Source organism: Podarcis vaucheri, assembly GCF_965113315.1.
Source record: "Podarcis vaucheri genome assembly, chromosome: 6".
NCBI lineage: Eukaryota > Metazoa > Chordata > Lepidosauria > Squamata > Lacertidae > Podarcis > Podarcis vaucheri.
This window is the reverse complement of record NC_138764.1, coordinates 62,088,896-62,114,871: the sequence shown is the minus strand read 5'-3', so window position 1 is coordinate 62,114,871 and position 25,976 is coordinate 62,088,896. Positions and strand designations below refer to the sequence as shown.

Sequence of the window (25,976 nt, the reverse complement as noted above, 5' to 3'; positions counted from 1 at the left end):
CGGGAGAAACATGAAGAGATTCATCACAGTGAACACATTCAACAGCCAAATATACTGGTGTAGAATTTCACCAAAATCCGGATAGCCATCACATCATGAAGTTATAATGCTCACGAGCTCTGGGAGAACATCACGCGTAGCACATGCAGCAGGGAGTGGCTTCCAATTGCTCAGTAAGCAAAGCCTGTTGCAATTATTTAATATTATGGTCAAACTGTACAGCTAGGCTATCAACTTACTGCAAGTGTGGAGAGTGCACAGGCCTGGAGATATATCCCAGACTACTTTCCATAAAAAGGAAACAGACAACACACATCAGGTTACATACAGGCCTCACTCCTGTCACTTTAACACTGGTCATCTCCGCTTCCCTATTCACTGAATCTCTGTCTGAAGATCTTCCACTGGCAAGGCTGTCTAAAGAATGGCAGGAAGTTGCATTGTACAAGGCTTCATATGGACACTCGTCTGGCTTTCCATCAAAATCTATGATCAGCTCTGTCACTGCTTTCTCCACATTGCCTAGAGGAAACAGAAATTGATAAATAATAATAAATAATAATTTTTTATTTATACCCTGCCCTTCCTGGTTCAGAAAACTGGGCTCAGGGCAGCTAACAACAAATTTAAAACACTTAATTGTGATACAACAAAAAACAAAAAAGTATAAAAGCGTGAATAAATTCAAAGTTCAAAGATCAATTTAGGGGAAAATCCATCCAATGAACATTAGATGATCACCTGGGCTAGCTGGCTAAATTAGGGCCAGCGAGGAGGCCAGGGAAGAATTAGCTGTGGGATCCCAGAGCGGGTCATCTTCATAAAAAGGGGAGGGAAGGAAGGAAGGGGAATAAAAGATCAAGCTAAATTCAAACTAAAAGCCAGGCAGAATAGCTCTGTCTTACAGGCCCTGTGAAAGGAGGTTAAATCCTACAGGGCCCTGGTCTCATGGGACAGAGCATTCTACCAGGTCGGAGCCATCACTAAGAAGGCCCTGGCACTGGTGGAAGATAATCTGACTTCCTTAGGCCCGGGACCTCTAAACTATGATTATTCATGGACCTTAAGGTCCTCTGCAGGGCATACCAGGAGAGGAGGTCTGATAAATATGAGGGCCCTAAGCCACAAATAATCAACAACAGCTGTAGTCATCCCATGCTGACGCACAACTGGAAAAGATCCAGGGACACAGGGATTTGAAAAGGCCCAGAAAACATGCAAAATATAGGGACACCAGATTGCAGAAATTAAACAGAAAGAACATTAGATCTGATGAAGGGAGAAGGGAATAAAAGAGAAGCAAGGATAATATCATTGGGCAGTAAGCAACAGTGTACTAAATGACTGTGCCAGACAAGCAAACATGGGTGCAATATCACATTCAGTGAAATAGCCACCTACACAAATTTAACTTAACTGTCTTCTCTTATTCCCTTGCTATGCAGATTAACAAAAATTCAGCCTCTTGGGTTCTAATCTTTATATCAACTATTCAACAAATAAAGCAATACTGGTGGTGGGTGCTAAAAATCATCCTTCTTGGATTTATAGCTACCGCCCAAAAAATCTGTACAAACATTAATAGTCAGACTGTAGAAAACAGCATGCTTACAAATAATCACAGCAACCTCAATAAAATTACTTCAGTACTTGTTGTAGTATAGACATGCCTCTCATACACCCTGCAAGAGCATGTGTTATAATAGGTACTGACTACAACTAAAGTTTTCCTTTCCACCCAATTTCTTACCCTGGGGGACACGAACTGAGGTTTCAGTAGAGGTAGCTGGTGCTGGTGGTGTCTTGTCTTCTGCTTTTGCAATCTTCTTCCCTGTTGTGCAATCTGAAAAAATAAAAAGGGCAAGTCAGCGGTAGAAATGAAGAATATGTAGAAGCAGCTGTGGTAGATGTCTTACAGAGAACATACCAGCTTACTTTTAATTTATTCAGAACTGACAAATTTAATATGTGCTCATTATACTTGGATGCTACAAATTTGACAAAAAGTCAAATAGTACTAAGCCTATTATGTCTAGAAACAAATGCTTCGATTGGCCTTGCTTTCTCATTGATGGCATAAGTTAATGATGCCAATTCCATCAACAGCACGTCAAGAGCCAATTACAAGGTGTATTATAGTCATACACATCTGAAATTGGATAAGGAAAACTGAAGTGCTAAATAATCAAATTTAATACTCATCATACACCACACACACTTTTACTAGAAGTCAGTTTTCAGACCCGCATTAGAGTTCACTAAACCAGTGTTTTTCAACCTTTTTTGGGCAAAGGCACACTTGTTTCATGAAAAAAATTACGAGGCACACCACCACTGTGTGCGGAGAGGGAGATGTCAGAGCCCCACTGCTCTCTATGGGGAATCGGATGAGAGCGGACCGCCTGTCCGCTCTCATCCGATCCCATCCAATCTGATCCCCACCCAGGATGGATGGAAAATAGGGTAGACACAGTCCAGTGCCCGCCTAGTGGGCGAAAATTTGACTTTTTTTTTAAAAAAAAAATCTTTCGACTTTTTCAATTTTTCCCATGGCACACCAGGCAACATCTCGCGGCACACTAGTGTGCCGCGGAACAGTGGTTGAAAAACACTGCACTAAACAACCCAAAACTTTATAAATTGCTTCAGTTTGTCTAAGTCACCACACTTTGTGCATGTGTACAGTAATATTAGGTGGAATTCAACGTCACACTCTTTCAATCGTTTCCTCTGTGCAAGCAATGCAGCTTGCCAGATGGAATGAGAACTCCTCTCCTCTACTCGCACACTGCTCTAAGGGTTCTCCCAACTCCTGCCAGAGCCAAATTTGGGGTGGGGGGATGAGGAGGGGGAGTGGAAGCCCTGTTGCACAAGTGACTTACCTTCAATGAGAGCTGCTATTTGTTGGCTTTTCTGAGATGGAAGCTCCCTCACAATCTCCAAAGCAGTCAGGCCTCTGTTATCTTTTATATTCACATCAATGCCTTAAGACATATATAGAAAGGGTTACAATTTATTTTTCATTAAAATGTGGCTTTATACACAGTCTATCATTAAAAAAGTCATGGTCAAATTGTGAACTGCAAAACAGAACACTTAAAAGATGTACAAGCATCCGGGTCAGATGTCTGACGCAGATAAAACATTTTCATGTTCAAACCCTGATATAAACATCAAGAAAAGTCCAGGGCTGGTGTAATCTCTTCCTCCCCTCTTGCATGTGCATTCTGCCTTCCTTCCAAGGCTTGCTTTAACCGTAGTTTAGTATTGCTGCGCTGATGCGTACAACAGTTAAAACAATTCAGGAATCCTAAAGTCGTGTAAAGGCTTTTCGTTTTATTTTATTTTTTTAAATCTGATTCTGGCAAACCTTAAATGTAATTAATCCCTGTTGTAAATTTGGCACTCAATTGTGGTGAAAGCAAACTGTGGGGAGAATTTGTAGCGCACAAATTCTTGACCTCTAAATAATGATTATGGCTGCACTATATTGCTTAATATAAGGCTTCTTACATAAATAACCAAACCAAACAGAATCCAGGGACACTTTAAAGATTAACAATTTTATTATGGAATAAATTTATACCACGATAATATTATTCATCTTTGCTATTTTTGCTATAACATGAATACATACTATTCTGGAATAGAAAAAAATATATCTGTCCTATCGCAGAATTTCTGAATCTGCTGAGAACACAGTCCTAAATTATTCCAGCCTTGTCCAGACAAAGCTATGCAAAGAGTCTTTCTGATGGCCAGACCAAAATTATAAAATTCTCTTCCTTCAAGACATATAACAACCCCCAGACCAGTTTGGGAAGTATAGCAAGACCTTTTCTCTTTGGACTGATTTGTGGTGTCTATGATTGTTAAATGTGAAGTTTTAGTAAGTTTTTATTAACATTGGTGCTTGGGTATGGAACATAACTTTTAAAAGGCTGATGGAGGGAAAGACCTTCAGAGGCCTAAATACAGCTTATACTGCAGGATGTCAGCCATGAAAGAAAAAAAAAATATTCCTCAAACATTCACTACAGTCTAAAGATCACAGTGCAACTGATACATCATTTTAGCAGAAAGAGTCTCACCCGCAGCTAGCAGTATCTGTACTACATCTGTTTTGCCAAATAAAGCAGCTTCGTGCAAAGCACTGCCTTTTTCCGTCTGTAAATCAAACACAGCATGAATCCAAGTTGTGAATGCAATCAGAGAACATTGAAGGCAATACTTGCACATACACAAGGACTCATATCACAAACAAAAGCCAGCTGCTACAGCTCATCCACAACTAGGGAAAAAAAATCCCCCAAGCTTCTTTACCAGTACTGAGATTCTAGTGTTTAAGGCAGCTTCTTCAAAATTACGAGTAATCACTTTGAACCACATCAATCAGAAACTACTTAACCTCTAATCCACACCAGAAGCTACTTCACCTCTAATTCAGTCTTAAGAATCTTGTGTGTTTCCCTTTGTGAAAGGAGCAGTAACACAGAAAGGTTGAGAAATTAGTTGAAAATGCAGCCGCTTCTGTAAATTTGCTATGGGGGCATGCTTGCCAGAGAGATCACAGCAGTCTGGAACTGAACCTGCAGGTGAACCCCTGTAATCCTCAAGGCATTTCCAAAGGAGAGCTCTGATTAGGTTTCATTTAACTTAATACCTCTCCCAAGAGAGTTAATGCCAATATCCGATACCCAGAACATTACTTCAATATTAAATTCTCCAAACTCCCAAACAAAGTACCTGGTAATTATTATCCATGCCAGCATCCAGGAGAACATGAACTACAGCTTTATGGCCATTCCTAGCAGCCAGATGCAAAGGTGTGTGTTTCTTAGTATTGCAGCTTAAAAGATTGGGATGAGCATTGAGCAACATTTTCACAACTTCTAATCTCCCGTAGAGTGCAGCCAAGTCAAGAGGAGTCTCAAACTTGTTATTTCGCATAGTAGGGTCAGTCAACTCTTCCAGAAGAACCTTCACCACTTCCGTATGGCCATACTGAACTGCACAGTGCAGGGCTGTCTCATTGTCGTTATTCTGAGATTACACAAATACAAAAACCATTAGGACTCTGATTAAGAGAGAATGTTACCATCTCTAAAATACCAACTCATAGGCAGTCATTGATTTAAATATAACTATAATAAAACGGTTTGATCAAATTCTTTCCTAAGGTTTATGCAGTACCACATTGATAAAAGGATGAAGCAAAACAGAAGTCAACAGTACACAGCCCAATAGTTCATTGTGAGAGAAATAGTACTGCTTCCATAATTCTCCCCTAATATTTATATTTACTTCATCAATGTTGCAATCAAAGTGTGTCAACTTTGCGTATTTATCCAGATTTCAAAAAACATAATTTTAATGCACAATGCAATGGCTGCAAGTTCCCTTGCTTATATAGTGGAACCTCGGGTTGTGAACGTGATCCATGCAGGAGGCACATTCGCAACCCGCAGAGTGCGGGCTGTGATTTAGTGCTTCTGCGCATGCGCCGAAACCCGGAAGTAACATGTTCCGGTACTTCTGGGTTCGGTGCAGTGCGCAACCCAAAAACGCGTAACCTGAAGCGTCTGTAACCCGAGGTACCACTGTACTTTTGTTTATAAAAGTCTATAGAACTTGCCTGCAGTTAATTAAACTTGTATTACTACTACTACTTCTTTTTAGAAAAAGAAGCTTATTGTGATTCAAAGAACTATGAAACTAGTTCTGTAAGTCAGACTTCTCTTGAGCAGCAGGCCCCTATGCCACAACTGCTTCTTGAAACAAGAGGAAGCTTCAAATACTGCACTCAATTTGTGGTATAATAGAATTGTGGAGTTGGAAGGGACCCTGGGGATCATGTAGTACAACTTGCTGCAATGCAGGAATATGCAGATGTCCCATATGGGGATCAAACCTGAAACCTTGGCATTATCAGCACCACTCTCTAACCAACTGAACTATCCAGATATGATATGAGGAAGCCAGCAGTCAAAAATGTCACTAGTTTAGGCCAAGCTGCTTTGCAGGAGTCTAAGCAACTCTTCAGATCTTAGTTGGTATTTAGATGACGGCACTACTGAAAGAGGGTTGAGAAACTTAGATACATAAACTATGTATGTAACTAGCTGAGCTGAGTGGGTTAACCTGAGCCTGCTTCTATCAGAAATGCTCCAATTTAACAAAAATACACTAATACTAGAATTTTGAAAGCTGGGCAGTTTTGCACTGGACTAGGTGTAATATAGAGTACTTCATAGTTTAATCCTGCATGCTACGTTTTGCTGTAGTATGGTGGACCACATGAAAGCATGGCAAAAATGGCTAAGATAGAAAGAATCTCAGATCTACATTCAGGAGCTCATTATTTAATAGCATGCTGCAAACAAAAAGGAAATTAATACGAACAGTGACACGTATGCAAAAACCCGGAAAAACTGGGGGCAGGGGTGAGTAAAAGTGCTCATGAATTGCAAAGTAACAGCCCAAGCTGAGGAATTGCGGGGGGGGGGGGGAGATTTATAGCAAAGGTGAAACTAGATGAGGTAATGCAACATTAAGAGCAAGCACAGAAATTCACAAGGAATAAAGAGAGAGGGCATATGGCTCAGGGTTTATAATTAAGATGTAGCACTTAAGAGCAGACACCAAAGAATCTTGATGTATTCTGACAGAACATTACATATGAATCATATATCATGTGCCACAGGAGTCAACAACACCAGGAAAATAAATCAAAAGTGCTGGCTTCATCCTACTCTGCATACTTTACAGCATCTAGTATTATGCAGAGGTGATTGTAGTCTTTCCCCTCCATGCCCCTGTTAATATCTAGTTAATGTTAATATTAATTGAAGAGACAAGAAGATACTAAGAAAAGAAGATGTGTATGATTAATATTTAAGGCAGCTACATTATCCTATTTTAATCTGTTTTTAATCAATAGACGATTTACATTTAAATTTGCATATAAACAATATGAGAATATAGGTTCATCTGAGATGCACATAATAATTTATAATTTAAAAAGGAGCTCCCATTAGCTTTTTAAGCCTCTGGAAAGCAGCTATATTATGTTTTCTGCTCCAGCTCAGCATCTGGTTCTGAAGGAATTTTTATAATAAATATGAAGTTACCACTCCTTAAGAGGCTAATCCTTTCCTCACACCCCAAAACCATAAGGACACTTAACTTTCAGCCTCACAGATCAGCTAGAGCTGATTAATGCAGAAAAATGAATAATTTTTCGGATTGAATTAAAGCATTATCTTCTCATGTTAGAGAGCCTTAGGTTCAAAGAACTTCAGAAATTTCTTGTAAGGAGCTGTGAAAAAATGATGGCTCTAGTATATTCCCGGTTGCCTGAGAAGCCAAAAGCAAGTTCTTTCTGTACCTGCTCCCCATAAAAGTAAAAGGTTGGGGAATGTCTTTCATTTGAATGCATCTATTTGTTAAAAAGTATTTCAACACCAGTTAATATTTAAGAATTCCAAAGCAGTATACAAAAATACAGCATAAAAACAATAAAGCACTATCATTTTAAGAAGGCAAAATTAAAAATGTTTGGTTTTCCAAAAGCAGTTCATGTGCTTCTTCATCAAACGTACTTACGAAGCTAAATGTTTTCTAATCACAAACATATTTTTAAGACCCCCCCCCGAAGAAATTTGAAAAAATTAAGTTTAACCCTCTAAAATGACATGCCCTGAGGATGACTACATTTCTACAATCTCCTGCTAGACATCTAGTTTAGTTAACTACTACTGATATCAGCTTACATCTAGAGTCACTGTCGTTCATATTAATGGTATATAAAAAGAAGAAGGAGGAGTTTGGATTTGATATCCCGCTTTATCACTACCCTAAGGAGTCTCAAAGCGGCTAACATTCTCCTTTCCCTTCCTCCCCCACAACAAACATTCTGTGAGGTGAGTGGGGCTGAGAGACTTCAGAGAAGTGAGACTGGCCCAAGGTCACCCAGCAGCTGCATGTGGAGGAGCGGAGATGCGAACCCGGTTCCCCAGATTACAAGACTACCGCTCTTAACCACTACACCACACTACAGTCAGCTGAAAATGCATATAACATGTATAGATAAATCTTGTTTATTTATTGTTATGGACATGAATGTCTCCACTGATAACAGGGCAAAGAAAGGCTCTTTAGCACTGCAGATCCTGGAGTACTGGAACCCCAACAGTTCATGCACTGTTGCATCTTCTTCAATAGCCCTACCGAGGTGAACTGTTCATGCATTTTATCAACAATATAATGCTCCTCTTTCTCTACCTTCTGGCTGCTACTGCCTGTGTGTTTCTTGCAAGATCAAGTTATGAGCCTGATCTCTACCCCAGCTTATCCCAGGCCACTGCATGAAACCTTGGAGAGTTAGTTCTTCCCTTTCCTGAGGCTTTTTCTACTTGTAGCTTCCTATCCTTGGAGAAATGAGGGTGAATAATCATTTCAAGCCTTAATGCTGCTGGAAATTAGAGAATTTATGTAAAGGACTGTGTTCCTTGCAGCAGATAACAAGCTTTGACCCCTATGGGTTCTGGAAAGCCTGAATACAGAATTTAATACATTCAGATTTTCTGCCTTTAAGGAACCTGCTAAAACCTTTGACTATAGTAAATAGTCTTGCAGTATTAAGAGTAAATGTTTGCAAGTCTTTAAAAAAACCATTCTATCATATTGTATATTTTTTAAAAATCTAGAGATCAGTCTTGCTACTTTCAAATGAGACATATGCAACAAGTGAACATGCTGAGCAGCAAGAAAGGAGAGATCTGAAGTAGGTTCTCTACATATTAAAACACCAACACACTAAAGATATGTAGATGGGTAACTTATTCTTTAAAATTATCTCCCCCACTCACCTGGCAGGTCAGGACTGTGCATACATGCACCCTTTATACTGCCTCTGATTACTGGCAGCAGATAGCATGCAGACACAGGCCATTGTGCCAAGTGGGTTGTTTTCCTTGGGCCTGACAGGTATAGCAGTTGGGAGAGAGTATGTATTATTGGAGCCCAACTCTTCCCATGCTCTGGAGACATGCCAAACAGACCACTTCTGGCTTGAGCAATGGGCTGCAACAGGCAGCCACAAAGTTCATGATGCTAGATCAGAAATGGTGAGTGTAAATTGAATGCCCATCCAATGCACATTCAAGTGTGCACTCCACTGAAAGCAATGTAATGTTGACTGGCAACCTCTAGATATCAAATGCATCTGATTTAAGATCATAATTCCTAATCCTACAAGTGATATGCATACAGAAGCAGGTTCTCCTTACTTGCACTGGGACAAGGAAGTGTGGGTTGGGGATGAAAAGGGAAGGGGGAAACTAGGGGAGGGGAATAATAATGTTTGCTCTCCTTCTTGCCATGTTCCAGTCCCCCCCCCCCAAACCTGCACCAAGGGATTCACATGTAAAAAGGCAGTTGCTTGCCATATAGCAGACTGGAGCAAAGAAAAAAAAAGACACAACCCTCTATTTGTCAGGGGCCTACATCTGTACAGTGGTACCTCGGGTTAAGTACTTAATTTGTTCCGGAGGTCCGTTCTTAACCTGAAACTGTTCCGCCGTGCCACCAGAGCACAATTTCTGTTCTCACCCTGAAGCAAAGTTCTTAACCTGAGGTAATATCTCTGGGTTAGTGGAGTCTGTAACCTGAAGCATATGTAACCTGAAACGTATGTAACCCGAGGTACCACTGTACTTTATAACATTCAAGATCGAACGTTACATCGTGTATGTGGAGAGGGTCAAAATAAGTCTCTGAGGTATTTTTCAAATGGAGAAAATATGTTTTGAAGTTTTTTCTCCTTGACTGAATGGACTTGTTGCAAGTCCCACCAGAAGGAAGCAAAAAGCAAGATGAAGAAAATCAACCTGACTGAAGCAAGCTTTCACTGTATGACAACCTACTGTACAACTGAAAGCACTACTGGTGGGCATACAAAATGGTATACTTCTATTGTTTCTGTATGCATTCTGTGCAGGTTTATAATAGACTTTTATAGTTTTAGTTTTTTCTGCTCCTACAGAATGCTTAACAAAGGATATTTGTGATAGAGAAATGAAATTACTATTTAAAATTTCCTAATTTATTATACATGTTAAAGAGACCTAGATTAGGTTTGAAATGTCACTTGATTTTAAAAGCACATTAAGTCCTTATTAAAATTTGATTATGTCTAAAAGTTCACTAAGTCATAGGAATGCAAAGTTATGTAAGAACCTAAGAAGGGCCTGCTGCATCAAGCCAATATCCCATCTAGTCCAGCATCCTGTTTTCACAGTGACCAGGCAGATGCCTTTCTGAAGCCTGTAAGCAGCACATGAGCGTTAACAGTGCTCTGCTCATCTGCAATTCCCAGTATCTGGTATTCAGAGGCATACTGCCTCTGTTTCATAGGCATAAGCATATTTGACTCAGAGTAGCCTGCATATGTGAATACTCAATACATCTGCCCTTACCACAAGCACTACCCTTGCTTGAAACTATTTGCCATTTCCTCCCCTCTATCTGGAAAATTTATCCCACTACATCTCATTTTTAAAATGTAGAAATGATTGCATAAACATCAAAAGTAAATTGTTAGACTTTAGAACTGAATACATTAGAATCCCCCCCCCCCAAGAGATTCATTTCCCCATTATAAAATAAAAACTTCATGTAAGTAAAGTTTCTGTACGTTGTGTGTTAAGGACTTTTCAGTATGGAGTAAAAATGACTGAGGTGGAACATGATATAGATGAATAGAGTTATGGCATGGAGAAACTGGATTCAAAGAAACCTGCCCATTTCTCACAGTACCAAAATTTGTGGTCATCCAATAAAATTCGCTAATAATGGGTTCAGGGCTGACAAAAGGAAATAGAATTATGCACAATATATAATTATGGAATCAACCAGCATAACATATGGGGAGAAGGAACTTTTAGATGCCTTTTTAAGTGTTCAATTCATAGAAGCTGGATCTATCCATTAACTAGTGGTGGGGAACTGGATCCAGCCAGTGGGCCAAATCTTCATCTCCTCAACCCCCCTACAAGTAAAATTTGACAGGTGGGTGGGGCTGTTCACCTGTCAATCAACTCACATCATTCTGAAGAGGGGACCAGTTTCCACCAACATGGCTTGTAGAGGTCTGTCTGTGGTGCTTTGAAGCCCCAAAACACTGCACATGACTCTCTGCAGGCATTGACCATCAGCTGACAGTTGTGAAGAGCGACACACCAATTTCAAAGTCCTGAGCTTAGTGCCCTATAAATGGTGCCTGCAAACCCCTTTTAGGTCCAGCTATGTCTTTTGCCTGCCGCACACCTGATATCAGGTGAGTGTGGCTTTGCAAAAATAGCATCACAAGCCAATTTATGGAACTTCTTTGCAGAGGATATTTTGTCTGCTCCCACAGTGAATATTTTCTGTATATATAAAGTCAAAATATTGTTCACCCCAGGCTTTGTTTCATATTTCATATGTGGTGCCTTTAGCATTTGCACTGTTGCTTTTCTGTATCTTATGTAATGATTTTATGACTGTCACTTATCTTAGATGGATATTTAATGATTTCTAATATGAGGCTGCCCTGTACTCCAAATGGGAGGAAGGGCATGATATAAAAAGAACAAGCAAAGAAATAAAATGCATCATATTTTCATGGCAAGTTGTGAAAATTTGTGACTCCATAAACAGCATGGGCATTTACTTTCCATTTAATGGAGAAAAGCAGCTATTCAGTAACTACCAGTCCTTCCATCTGAAAGCCATGGAGACTTGCGTCACATGAGACTTACCGTATTTTTCGCCCTATAGGGTGCACCGGCCCATAGGACGCACCTAATTTTAGGGGGGGGGAATAAAGGGGAAAAAATTATTCCCCCCCAGGCGCAGGGCTGGGGAAGCCCGAGCTTTCCCCGACCCCAGTCCCCAGAATAGGCAGCTCTCCGCAAGCCGTGGGAGCACAGCACCGGGCTCCCACGGCTTGCGGAGAGCTGTGCGAAGCTAAGCCTGGGCGCGCTGCGCCTCCCCGCTGTCCCCCAGCTTGTGGGGCTGGCGGCAGGGAGAAGCGGGCTTCTCCCTGCCGCCAGCCTCCAAACCAGGTCTGGGGACAGCGGGATGTTGCGCTGCATTTGCCCCATAGGATGCACACACATTTCCCCTTCATTTTTGGAGGGGGAAAAGTGCGTCCTATAGGGCGAAAAATATGGTACATTAGCCTTGTGGATTTTGACATTGCTGCTGTTGTTAAAATTCCTTCAACGTATCAAAATTGCCACTTTGGGGAGGGGGGAGCCTAAAGCCTGCTCAGACTCAAGGGATCAGTTTCATGATTCTTTGGCTCCTAGCGCTAGACTTCAAGTAAATGATCTTGCTTTGTGTTCTTGCATGTGTCCAGAGAGCCAAAACAAAATTCGATTCCACAATTGCCTCTTTGTTCTACATAGATTTAAGTTTTGTGGTGCAAAAGGTGCATAGGCTGTATGACCAAATATTTTGGATTACACTCTTGGATAGTGTAAATGGGTTGTATCAAATAAAGTTGTTCTGGACTTCCACGTGCGCAACAGAACTGCCCCTCCTTCTCCTCTCCTCATGCATCCCTTCGAATCTGCTCTGGAGGGTTGAGGGCATATGGGGAAAGAGGAGGAGAGAAAGCTGCACAAGTAGAACTCCATGAGCTAATGAAACAACGTTGTTGGATGCAACCCAGTGCTCTATTTAGTTGCAAACCAATTTTAATTATTTGAGTAACCAAATATATGAATCACCAAAGAGAAAAGTTGGTTTAAATCCATTGATCTTCTTCCTTAATTATTTAAAATACTGGGATTGTATCCAAATGCTGCCCCTGCAGAAGTAGAAAAGCTTTTGATCCAGAAGGCAACATCTACTAATGGAGGGAAAGCAGATTTTACAAAATTCCCCTCCTTCATGCAGTCCAAGCCCTCTCAACATTTCTTCTAGATGGTTTCCTAACCCTCTAGTCGGGACACTGGGAAACTAGCAAAAAAAATGCCTCCCTTCTTCCTCTGTTTGTAGACAATTCCCATGGGAGCAGGAGCACCAGGAAAACCAACTGGCTGATGCAAATATTGGCCACCATGTTCTTCACGATCCCATAAGAAAGGCTGTTACATGTATCATAGAGTGTGATATACAATCTTTATGAGTGCCAAGGGAGTGGGGAGAACAGTTTCTGAAGAACCCCAATGCCCCCAAACCTCACTGGTACTTGGCAGGGGCATAGTCCAAGCAAGCAATTTAGTGATGCAATCACCAGAACTTATGCATTATTATTCCTATCACAGTAGGTCATTTACTATACTAATGATTGGGTCATACTGTATTAAAAGCTCTGGTGCACAGTTTACATCCCACATTTCCTGTAATAGGAATCTACTTGCAAAAGTGCCTTCCAATTAATTTCAAACCATCAAATTTTAGTGTATGTAAAGCCATGCAGATGAAGCACAGTAAAGTTTTAGATTGCCCTTAACAGTAGTTGAGTAGGTATAACAGAAGAGCTCAGTCACCCTGGTATTTTAATATAAATAGACTGCTTTATATTATTTCTTTGGAGCTTGATTATAACAGTCAATTAAATAGTGTGGTTCAAAATATACTACTGGACTGCATATGCAGTAACCTCAGATCTCCTTCAATGATTCTCAAAAGTTTTGTTTCATAAATTATGCTTGTACTTTATAAATGAGGAACTGCTAGAAGCAAGGGTGAGATATAGGCAAGACTGAGACAAAGCAACAGTTAGATGCCACAATGCAACCAGTGAAGCAAGAAAGGATACATATATACACACAGGTATTGTTGTTCTCAGTCAACCATTACCAGAAATATTCTGGAATTCTACAATGTGACCCTCAATAAAGGTTTAGAGTGGTGTGTGGAACAAGCACTCTTGCTATTTATCTCTTTCTTATTAAATGTGGGAGCCAATACTGAAACACTGTGAAATCATCTGTTGAAATTCTGCATCCCGGCTGGGACCGACCAGCATCCCAACTATAGAATATCAAAGAACGGGAGGAAACCCCACTAAATATCAAGTAGAATTCCCCCATCCAAACTATCAAAGGCTGCTTAACATAAATTCCACAGTAAATCGTTTGCATTTACAATCATGACCCTCCCCACCTCACAAGTAGGCATCATCAACCAACGAGATGATAATGCACCTAGAAGCACAAAAATACAACGCGGAGAAATGATGTAGTGAAATAGTGGCAGAGAAGTACACACCTTGGCATTGATATAGGGGTCAAAGGGGCCGTACTTTTTGAGTTCTTTGATCTCAAGAGCATTCTACAAAAAGGAGAGGAAAAGAAAACGTGATGATGAAATGGGCAAGATATAGCAACAAAGCAGTGAGTGACTCTGAACGGGAGGAATGACAGAACACGACAATATTTCATTCCAATGAAAAGCAATTAATCACAATGGCCATTCCAGCTGTCAATATCTGCACCATGCACATCATTTTAAAGATAGCATGCAAACGTTACATGACAATCTTTTATAGTTCACTGTTTAACATTTTTTTTGTATGTTTTGTCTCATGCTAGCCACAGATTGCAAGATCATTCACTTTCATAAGGCCCCTTCCAATAAACCCTAGAGAATGGTGAACAGTGTTATAAACTTAAAGGCTGTTGACTGGAGCAAACTAAATGATCACAGCTGTGCTTGAGAACATGATGAGCCCAGCCAAAAATTTTAAAAAAGATTTGCCAACAATATAATCAAAGGCCATTTTAACATACACATTTAGCTATTTTCATATGAAGAATATTACTAATCAGCAATTGAACAGCACTGCCGACTTTCTTTTCAACTAGAGATTGTATTCCTATAATAGACTATTTATGGGAAACATTAGAAAGCTACATGACTTCATAGCTGTTAAACCCCCACAATCATGGAATTTTATCTTTAATTGTGAACAAAGTGTGCTGCCCATCCCATCCTAGTTCCAATGTGGTCCACACTGGCTGAAGTAGTCACTGTGTGGTTCAGCATGGGTGATGCTTTCTATTGGAAGTGAAAATATTTACAAAAGGTATATCCTCAATTACTTTAAGTCTCACCCACAGTGATAAAACACACACACTGCCCACAGTACAGAGCGACCTCCAGCCAGGCCGCAGTAACAGCACCTGGTAAAAAAGAACTCCACGGCATTCCCAGTGCTTCAGTTTCTTTGAACACTAGTACCTTTTTAATTTGATGCTATCTTAGTTGCAAGAAATCTGAAGAAAATTTGTCAACCAGTTATAATTCAATAGTATTAGAATACAAATACCCCAAAGACCAGTGTTCCACACAAAAACTAGAACAGGAAAAAACCTCGATTCTCCGCAGTAGTCAGACTAAACTAACCAACATATATATTTAATTTTCACTGTGTGTTCAGTGGGGGTGTAAAGGACATTTGGATTTTTAATAGTAATTTTGTAATTCTGCTAGCTTCTCCAGGATAAATATAAATTGTATGGAGCATTTTTTTAAAAAGAAGATGCAAGTCAATTGGAATGCAATTTTTAAAATTGGGGCAAGTACATATTCCCCTCTCACTTGAGTAGAATCACTGCTCTTTAGTAGGTTAATAATGAATAAGTGAAAGCTTTACTATAATGAACTTCACAATATTAGCTTGCCAAGCACAAGTACTAGAACAAACTAAGCGCAGCTACAAAAACATGACTAAAGGAGACTAAGGTTACTTTAATTGGCTCCAGCACAGAAAGGAACTGGTACATCAACTACACCAAGTTTCAAATTACCCAGCAAATGGAAGAAAAGCAATGGCTAACATCCTTCCATCCTGCACATGTTGCAGCTCATGTACTGCTTACTTCCACAGTTTCTAATCAGGTGGCCGGCCAGAAGTGCAGCTTTCAAGACAGGTATTTGTTTTCCTGCGTAGAGATAGTATTTAACATTTAACTCCTTGCCATGCAATAAATCCTGAATAAATCTGAGTCTCATAGATGCTGAGTATCATAGATTCTCACTCTCCTGGAGAATAATCCTAATATTATTAGGTTATTAAAAGCATGAAAATAAGAAACATATTCAGACCTGCTCATTCACTTTAGTGTGAGATGGCCCCTGGTGTATTAGTAGTTTCACTATTTCAGCATCTCCTTTCCAAGCTGCCAAATGAAGAGGATAACAGCCTTTGCAGTCGGCCACGTTGGTTAATGCATCATTCCTTAAAAGAACTTCCACAACATCCCTGTAGGGAGGAGAAATGATGTTGTGAGATATTTAGAGTAAGTCTAGATGAGAGTCAATAATGAAAAGAAAACTGATTTAAGATACATAAACAGAATGATTGAGAATACATTTTATAAGTCAGTCTGAATAGATTCAGCTTTCAAAATATTTTTGGATTCAGGTGTTCAGTTACGGACTGCTTAGAACCACAGAAATGAAAGCAGCCTTGTAGTTCCTTCCACCCAGAGAAAATAAGGCTGCAATCCAAAGCACACTTACTGGAAGAGAGTTAGTAGAGCTTATTGTAGAGGAAGTGGACTGGAATAATTTATTTTAATCACTCAAGCTACACATGAGTGTGCGGGGGGGGGGGTTTGTACTAATCTCGAAAGTTGAGCTAAGGCTCATCCAAGCAAATGAACTCCTAAATGCTCACAACCTAGCTATGCTTGCATCAAAATGGCTTGAACAAGGCTGGTGTTTCACTGCTATAGTATATTTTTAATTTTATTTGTACAATTTATGTACACCAAGAGCATAAAATCTACTGTAAGCAGATCAATACTGATCAAGTTAACAGCAAAACATACCAGTATATCAGTGTTTCTCAAACTGAAGGGGGCAGCACTAAAGGAGAATTGTCTTACATAACTTATTAGTTACAAAGGTGTAAGTACCATAGCTATAGAATGGAGGGAACTGCTATAGAATCAGAGGTGTCGGCTTCTCCAGAGGATGAGGGTGGGGCCTGATGCAACATCAAACATGTGATGTCACGAGGTGCCAGGGGACAGAGACCAAACGCCCTCCGAAAATTGAGGGGGCCCCGCCCCCTCAAAGTATCTATCTATCTATCTATGGGGGTGCCTATGTATAGGATAGAAGTGACAGCTGTGAGTCCAGTTGTCTCAGAGAGTAGTAAAATGTTTGTTAATGCTGGGGAGGGCACAGGAATTGGGCTGAAAGGTGAAGCAGAGTAGTGGGGCTATAAAGCAGTTAAGTGTAACTAATATAGATACTAAAAGGTTCTGAGGGGTTAAGAACTGCAATGACAGAGTTCAGAAAATGGCTTGAGAAGCACTGGATGAAATTTTCAAGTCTGCCATAAGCTCAGCTTTGATAAACTACTCCAGCAAGCAATAGAATATATGCCTATAATGAAGATATCACACAATCTGCACAGCACAACAGTATTTAGGAATGCTGATATAGGCTTCAAGAGTTTGCAAAAGTGCATCTATGGGGTAAATTGTCATTGATATTTGAGCAATGTTTTATTTGTTTTTAACAGTTCAAACTTGAGGAAACATAAATGACATAAAGCAAATGTATTGGCTCTAAACATTACAATTCCATTTTGTGGAACAATCTCTCACCCAACTGGAATCGATATGCAAAGTTTATCAGGAAAAGTAACTGAATCCTAACACTCTCCCCCACCCCTGAAAAAACCCTACTTTGGTATTTGATCTGGAACACGAGAAGCAACAGTATGAAGGTATGAATCAATTTCCTTAGAGCTGCCTTAAGAGTTGTGACTTGCCCTCTCTTTCATACTCTCAGAATTAAAGCCAGAGCATCTTAGGGGTTGAAATATGGGCTGGCATTTAGCGGATGAAATCAATGTGAGATATGAATAGCCACTGATTCAATGTTGTTGAGGTTCAGCAGACCAATTCTGTGTGAATTCCTCCAGCCCTCATTTTGATATTGAGAATTAATGTAAACCCCACTCAGGCCTCGGTGGTGATAAACTCAGCAATATAGTACAGCTCACTGGTGTCTCGAAGCAGGTGTAACTTTGGTGATCTATTATGTGCTAGATATGGTGGAGTTCACATGGATCAATAGATATGGTGGAGTTCACATGGATCAATGGGGAAATGGTACATACATTGCCATGGGTTTTAACTTTTAAACTACCAAATTACCCAAATTGTTATTTCACAGATGGGTAGCTTACTTGTGACCATTCAAAGCAGCGTGGTGCAATGGAGTATATCCGGTATTGTCAACACAGTTCACATTTGGTCCTCTCCATATGCTGTAAAATAAAAATACAGCATAAAGACATAAGACACATCAACTTAAGCAAAAAGAAAGGTAAAGCCAGACTGAAGCAAGGTTTCTGCAGATTTTACCATAAAATGGCATATGCTCCAACATGTTGAGTCCCAAAAACAGGACGCGGGTCTTCCCCGTCTGTGCTCCAGGGCAAATCATGTGACCCGTGAAAGGTCATGGAGCCAAAAAGAAACATTTTTCAGGGCCATGCACACCACACCCAAAAACACATGTTTTGGAGTGCTGTGCAAATGCTTTTGGGAGGCAAGCTCTCACATGCCCCCCCCAATTGTACTGGTTGCATTGGCTCCCATACATTTCTAGGCCCAGTTCAAAGTGCTGATTTGCCCTTTAATGCCCCAAACAGTTTGGAATCAGGTTTCATGAACATCCTCCTAACCCCACATCAAATGCTTGCTTACAATACTCACAAAATATTTTCTGAAGAAAAGAACTGTTTTGTGCCTATCCAGGCTGATCTAGCTAGCAGACTGGACTGCAGATCATTCCATTGATTTGTAGCCATCCAATAATGAAATTTTGTATATTACTTAGTTTCTCTCAAAGAATATGAAATTACAAATTCATTAGGTACATTTCTACCCACCTAAACATGCTGGCTGGCTGAATACTATAGGAATATAGTTTAAGAATAAAGCTGAAACAATACAGTGGTGCCTCGCAAGATGAAATTAATTCGTTCCGTGAATTTTTTCGTCTAGTGAATTTTTCATCTTGCGAAGCATGGTTTCCCATAGGAATGCATTGAAAATCAATTAATGCGTTCCTATGGTCAAAAAAAGTCCAAACAAAGCCAAATTTGGTACAACAAGAGTTTATTAAGTGCTCTTTAAAGTCACACATACTGTAAAGAGCATTTCAAAATTCAAACCCAGAATTTATTTAAAAAAACAGCAGAGTTGCCCAATGGTCACAGAAAATCATAAAAATGCAGGAAAAAAACACAAGCTTCCAGATTCTTGCAAACCCCTCCCCAACTGTTCCCCCAGCCACCCAACACACAGAAATTCAAATCCAGAATTTTTTAAAAAAACAGCAGAGTGGCCCAATGGTCACAGAAAATCATAAAAATGCAGAAGAAAACCACACAAGCTTCCAGATTCTTGCAAACCCCTTCCCAACACCAAGTCCTTGAATTCCAAACACCCCAACCCAAAATCCAACCCCCCCAAAAAAAGTTTTAAAAGCTTAACTTACCAAATGGCTGCAAAAGAAGTTTTGGAAAAGCTTCAAAAATCACCAAAGTCTTTAAAAACCTCAAAAAAGGCTACTATGTACACTGCGTTCTATGAGTTGCTCCTCGAAGTCAAGTCGCAACTGTATTAACGGTGTTAAGAAAAAGGAAACAAACTTGCAAGACGTTTTCGTCTTGCGAAGCAAGCCCATAGGGAAATTCGTCTTGCGAAGCAGCTCAAAAAACAGAAAACCCTTTCGTCTAGCGAGTTTTCCGTCTTGTGAGGCATTCGTCTTGCGGGGCACCACTGTATTATGTTTTCTTCTAACTTCTTGAATTAAGGACCATGGCCATCAAGCATCTTGATTTAGATATAGGACAGGGTTTGTTAACTGAATCCTGTTTTCAGGAGATCAGCACCCTCTATACTTGTCTAATCTCATTTATCTATCGCAGCAGCACCTGGAAGGAACCCTAAAGGAAACTGAACCTTAATTTCAGAGGTTTTTAATGCTTCAGAGTGTGCACCCAATTTCCTGGCTATAAATGTGTTTGCCAGTGAAAGCAGCAATACTTTCTTTAAAAGAAAGTAAAGAGTAGTAAGAAAAGAGTAAAGAGCAGAATCCAAAATATGCCATGGTCTAGCCTGAGCTATTTCTTAAAAACGAAGGGAGGCATAAAGGACCTCTTTAAGAAGCTCATTTTATTGCCAGAGCTAATAGGGGAAAATAGTAACATATTTTCTAGTAGTCTAAAGACAGTCAACACACTTAAGGCAACGTGACATGACAAGCACCTACAGCTCCTAATTATAAAGCTAATTCAGATATTACTCAAACTGTGTAACCATTTAATGAAGCTTCACTGCCAATTACACTGTCACACACAATTTGAACTGTTGCCTAAGCATCACTTAATATTCTAGTCTTGAACAGGAAACATTTGGTATGTGTAATGCTCTAATATTACGCTCTCGTTTTTCTAGCAGAAAAGAGGCTTTTGATAACTCAAGATTTATTTAGCACTTCAAACGTAACATTGATGCCAAGGAATTTTGAAACAAAGGAGGTAATTAGTTGCCAACACAAGCCGAGTAGGAGGCAGATCTGCCAAAGCGGGGGAGCGAGCGTCCTCTCCATATAAATTGGATTTTTTTTATTTTATTTTTAAAAAAATGCACTCTGGAAATAAGGAGCACAAAACAAACACAGTATGCAATTAATCTAAACTGGGTATTTAATCTGGGGCAGTGGCGGAGGGGAGGGGGCTCTTTCCACAAGCCTGAAGGATGCCATCAAGTGAACACACCTCTATATCATAAGATACTCCTGGTTACACTCCCTCTGTGCAAGCTCTACTATACAGTGGTGCAAAGCAACAATCATCTTCAGATGACATCCCTAGCAGCTACTTCACAGTGCTTCCATGAGGCTTGCTTTCCATGCAGATAAGAAAAAAAAGCCTACTCTAGGAAAGCAGGAGAACACCTCCCTTTTACAACAAGAAATGAGTTACAATTCCCATCCCAATGCATCCTGGTTCCCTAGATACTAAGTAGGCAGAAGCGACTCAACAAAAGCCACTGCTTAGAAATAAAAACGCCTTGTATTTGACTGGTAGTTCTACACATTTACAAGCCATTATATTAGAGTAGTGGGACTCATTTTCCTATTGGTCATAGAGAATGGAAACATACAAAGATAAGCTATTTGACCCAAAGCGTAAATATAAATAGAAGGTAAAAGAAAGGACAGGTCATTTGTGCGCATCATGCTACAAAGAATAGCTCTAAGGAAGAGAGAGACAAAGTAAAATGCTGCAAAAATAATCAAGCATGTTTTGAAGGCGTGCATTTATTTTATCCTAAAACCAATTTAATTATAGCAGCTCTCAGCAATCTCTCCCCCTTACCAGAATATAGCCAAGCAATTTGATCCTATACAGCAGTGAAGTTTACATCCCTCCGGGCAATGAAATAAGTGGTATGTCTGGATAATTTTGCTTTCCTGTAAAAATACTGTACTCTTCAAAGTCAATATCAGTAAAGCCACCTTTCTCAGAGTATGCTGCCTCCATGAATGCAAGAACGGGGTGGGTGGGGAATCAGATCACTACAGAGGACAAGGATACAGTCCTAGGATGGGCTGTCAAAAGAATAAGCTCCAAATTCAGTCTGCTTTTGAAACAGACTGAAAATATATATAATTTATATTTGAAAAAGCATAGCGAATAGGATGTAGTAGCAACGAAGTGGATGTGCAATTGATTAAAAGGCAAACATAAAACAGTGCCAATAACTCAACATCACATTGGAAGAGAGCAATTAGACACCTGCATTTTCAGGAAACACTTGAATACAGGACAAATTTCAGATGCAGAAACACAGGCACTACATTGTGCATAAGCACAGCATCAAGCAGTGAGCAGAGGCAGCTGACACAAGGGGAATGAGGAGAGGCACAGAGCTTAACACCAGACCCAGTACCCCCTTGTAAAATCAGTTGTCTATCAGGAGGCTGCTGTAGCTGGGCTATTTGGGAGACACTTAATATGAAGGCAAGGCCCTGACAAGGTTGCAGTCCTGAGTGGCTGAACCTGGCCAGTACTCCCCAAAGCAGCACACCTTGTATTGGTGCTGGGAGCTCTGTTTTACAATAGTATGGTCCTTCCCAGAGTGTGATACAGAATGTGGTACTGGGAGATGTGTACATAATGTCATGGCCCTATGTTTATGATATCCTATGGGATTCTACTAGGCTCACCATGGCTTTTAACCTCAACATGCAAAGTGCTGGAAGAGACAGTCCAGAAATTTGGGGCTCTTCCTCACCAGTATATGGGTAACAGACAACATGATGACTACAACTTCCATTATCCCTGACCACTGTCCATGTTAGCTGAGGCTGATAGGACACCACATTGATGACCCCTGCTGTAATCTTCCCAACCTTTCCAACAGTGTTTCATTGTCAAACAAAACTTTATGCAGCTTGATAGGCATTGGTTCTTAATTCAGGGAAGTCCAACCGGTAGACCGCGATCGACAGCTCGATCCCCGGATGATATTGGTTGCTTGGTCGGTCCCCCAGTGATATTGGTCAGTCATTTCCGGCCCCGCCCCCTCACTGTGTCATTCATACGCACAGGGTCGCTAAAACGGAAAATGGAGTTATCGCTGCCCGGCTCTGTTTTTGGGCGTTCCTGTTAACAAATAAAGACTGCAAATTCGGTGCCCACTAGAAAAAAAGCTCAACAACTTTGACCTGGCCCCCTAAAAAAATGGGTAGATCACTGCCATAATTTTTTTTCTGGGAGTAGATCACAGTCTCTTGGGAGTTGGACATCCCTGTTTTATTTTATCCCTGGCTGGGGCAAAGTTCTTTTTTAATTCTGTTTTTGTCTTGTTTATATTTTATGTTCCCTTTTAGCCACCTCAGCATAGGATACAAGACACAATGGCAGAGCATAAGATTATTATTTTTTTAAACCCAGTAAAGTAGTTGTATGTAATTTGAAATTTTGTCACAAATTATATTGAATCCTTTATGTCAAGTATGCTATGGAATCTGTAAGCTTACAATTCAAAAATATGTTTATGTAGTAAGTTAAAGATCTAAGAAGTATAGGGCTTTGTTTAAATATGCATGACAACAGTTAGCATTATTTTTTGTAACCAGCTATCATCAATAGTATAATCCATATAAACAGATACTTGTAGCATTGAAACTTCCAAAGTTGTTATATTTACATAGTTATGTGGACAAGAATTATATACAATACTTAAGAAAAAACAAGATGGACCAAAGAAGACATTTGTACAATCAGAATGCACTTCACACAAGATGAGGGGTGTCCAATTTCCATTGAGGCCCCCCAACTGTACATCCACCCACACCCCACATCTTGTTTGGTCTCTCAAGCCTCAGAAGATACTTTTTTGGGGGTACTGCAGCAGATCTGAGGTGGCGGCAGGAAAGCCCAGCTGTGTAAGCACACATCAGCTCACAATCCTCTGGATCTAAGCATAAAAGATCAACAACAATATACCTGAACGAGTAACAGCATTACAATGCAGCTTACAACTGATGACAGGTTTTGCAAACTTACTTGCATGTTTTCAATACTTTAAATTTGTATACAGTGCACACAATACAAAGCCCATGCAGGCAACTCATTTGCATGGGGGTTGTGTTCCGGGTCATTTAGAGCGTTGGCAGGGTACATATAAGCCCGTCCCACCCCCTTCCAGGGCCAAAAATAGTGCATGTGTCAGCAGTTGCACATGCCTCAAACTCGCACAAAATGGGAGTTACCAGTACTTGCAAGACTAATTCTCAGGGTAGAGATCCGTTTTTTGGCAATACGGTTCTGTAAAGCTTCAGAACTGATAGCACTATGGTGACTGTTGTACAATGCAGTTATTGTGTTTGCGAGTCATTTTTATGACTAAGGCATCATCATCATCATGCACACTACCCCAAACTCAGAGCAGCAAGATACTCCAGGAGCTCCTGTGCTTTACCCAGGGTTAAGTTTCCCTGGAATGAAGTTGTTCTATGACTATGTTTATACAGTTTATAAGATTCCAAAACATTCTATCATGTATACATAAATGAGCAGTAAGAACCTGCACTATCTTGGTTTAAGTTCCCTGATTAATATTCATGCCATTTTAATGCCCTATATGCACTGGCCAAGCAGAATGTGAGTGCTTACTCACCATGAGGTTCCAGGCCGGGTTAAAAATTTAAAAATACAATGTTTAAATCATAAAAAAATTTCGCTTAGGAGCTCAAGTATGGGAAGGCCCAGCCTTTGCTACAGAGATAGTTGTATGGTGCAGTAAGGCAAGATGTAGCCAGCATCAGAAATTGAGAATGTCTAATACACAGAGATTAGAGTACACTGCATTTGAAAAGAGCAGCAATCTCAGGTTTTTTAGCTACGATGCTTTGAATTGCAAACATATTTTTACAGAAACATAGAACATTGATGCAGTACCTATGTAATGCACGGTTCCTCAATCATAAGCAGTTCCAGTTTGAATGCCCATGATAACTATTACATGCACAATCCATAATGTTGAATTGATTACCTGAACAAATCAAACAATAGTTGTGTCTGTGACATGAGCATTTGCTCTGCTACTGGAAACATGTGGAGAGATCAATCCTATGAAAGGTGAAGCATGAGTGCAACCCGTACAAAGGTCCAGAGATGGCACAGTACCCAGTTATGGGTCTCCACCAAGTCCATGAAGAACATATAAATGACTACCTTTATACATTTAATTGTACTGATATTCAAGTTGTAGTGCAATACAGTAATCACACAAATTGAGTCAGAAACAAATACAGCAGCCATCATATCGTCAGCTGCCTTCATAAGATATGTACCACTTCTCATATAGTTAGGCAGTTGGCAAGTTCAAGACAGACATTCAAGAGTTGCAACAGGAAGTTACATAAAATGTTTAACAAACTGTGACATAATATCACTGTAATTATACGTTATTGGTGGCAAAAACACATTTGCCCCATACACTTGTACTTCCGTTGTTACAAGCTGCTTGCTCAAAAATATGCCACCATGATATACATAAGTAGTTTGATCATGTAGCTTCCACAACATAATGAGGGTTTTTTTAAAAAATCAAACACAAAGTTTAGACGGGTACTGTATGTGGTGTTCATTTTGGACATGCTGAATTAGAATATGAAACAATACCTTTTTTAATTGAACTTGCCAAGCCCTAGTCTTATTTAAAAACTAGTCTTGTTCAGTGTGTGTGTGTGTGTGTGTGTGTGTGTGTGTATGGAGAGAGAGAGAATAAACCATTAACAGAATGAAAAAGGTATTAGCACACTATAGGGGACAATCCATAATAGGCCAAAAGATGAATGAGATTACTCCTTAAACGCAACAAGACTTGGGGATTATCATGTTTGCATTGAGGCAATTCATGCAATGGTGAATAAAGTTACTACCTTAATTTTTATTGTATTTTCTGAAATTTAGGGTCTACAGCCAAGTTCCACCCTGTACCTAAGCACTGAAACATTTCAGTCTTAAAGTTAGACAACAACTTCCAATAAACTTTGCCACAGTTAAGTTTTACTTTTCCCCAGATTCATGAAATGTTGGTTCCTATCCTATCCCAAAGTATTTTATTTAAAAAATAAAAAAATAAAATAAAAAGCTAGCACATGGGGTAGGTTGTGGGAGGCCATGCCTTAAAGTTCTTAAAACATTAATTTACTCACTGTGATACAGGGGGCACTGGCACTTTTGATGCAGTACTGTTGGTTAGGGAATCCCCAATAAGTATATCAGATTTTTTGCAACATTTACGGTATTCAAATCCTTTCCGCTTTTAGCCATGGTTGCTTGCTCATCCCGCTCTCCATTTACCTTATCACAAGGTATGGGAGGGGGAGGTCTGGTACTGTGTACCATTGAATACCAGAATAAAGCA

General features: G+C 39.9%; 1 protein-coding gene across 13 annotated transcripts in view; it reads right to left on the bottom strand.

Moving 5' to 3' along the window:
- The window catches only part of ANKS1A (ankyrin repeat and sterile alpha motif domain containing 1A), a 114,958-nt gene that overhangs the window by 73,704 nt on the left and 15,278 nt on the right, over positions 1-25,976 (bottom strand). For 9 of the 13 annotated variants that reach the window (XM_082226821.1, XM_082226826.1, XM_082226827.1 and 6 more), the window contains exons 2-9: positions 18,206-18,286; positions 16,105-16,261; positions 14,266-14,328; positions 4,747-5,043; positions 4,092-4,167; positions 2,883-2,984; positions 1,751-1,843; positions 329-522 (exon numbers count right to left, since the gene is read on the bottom strand). In XM_082226821.1, the coding sequence (XP_082082947.1) occupies positions 329-522; positions 1,751-1,843; positions 2,883-2,984; positions 4,092-4,167; positions 4,747-5,043; positions 14,266-14,328; positions 16,105-16,261; positions 18,206-18,286 (1,063 nt within the window). Of the gene's footprint in view, positions 1-328; positions 523-1,750; positions 1,844-2,882; positions 2,985-4,091; positions 4,168-4,746; positions 5,044-14,265; positions 14,329-15,806; positions 15,873-16,104; positions 16,262-18,205; positions 18,287-18,383; positions 18,501-25,976 lie in introns of those variants that run through there. The other 4 variants (XM_082226829.1, XM_082226825.1, XM_082226831.1 and 1 more) reach the window with 3 other exon arrangements.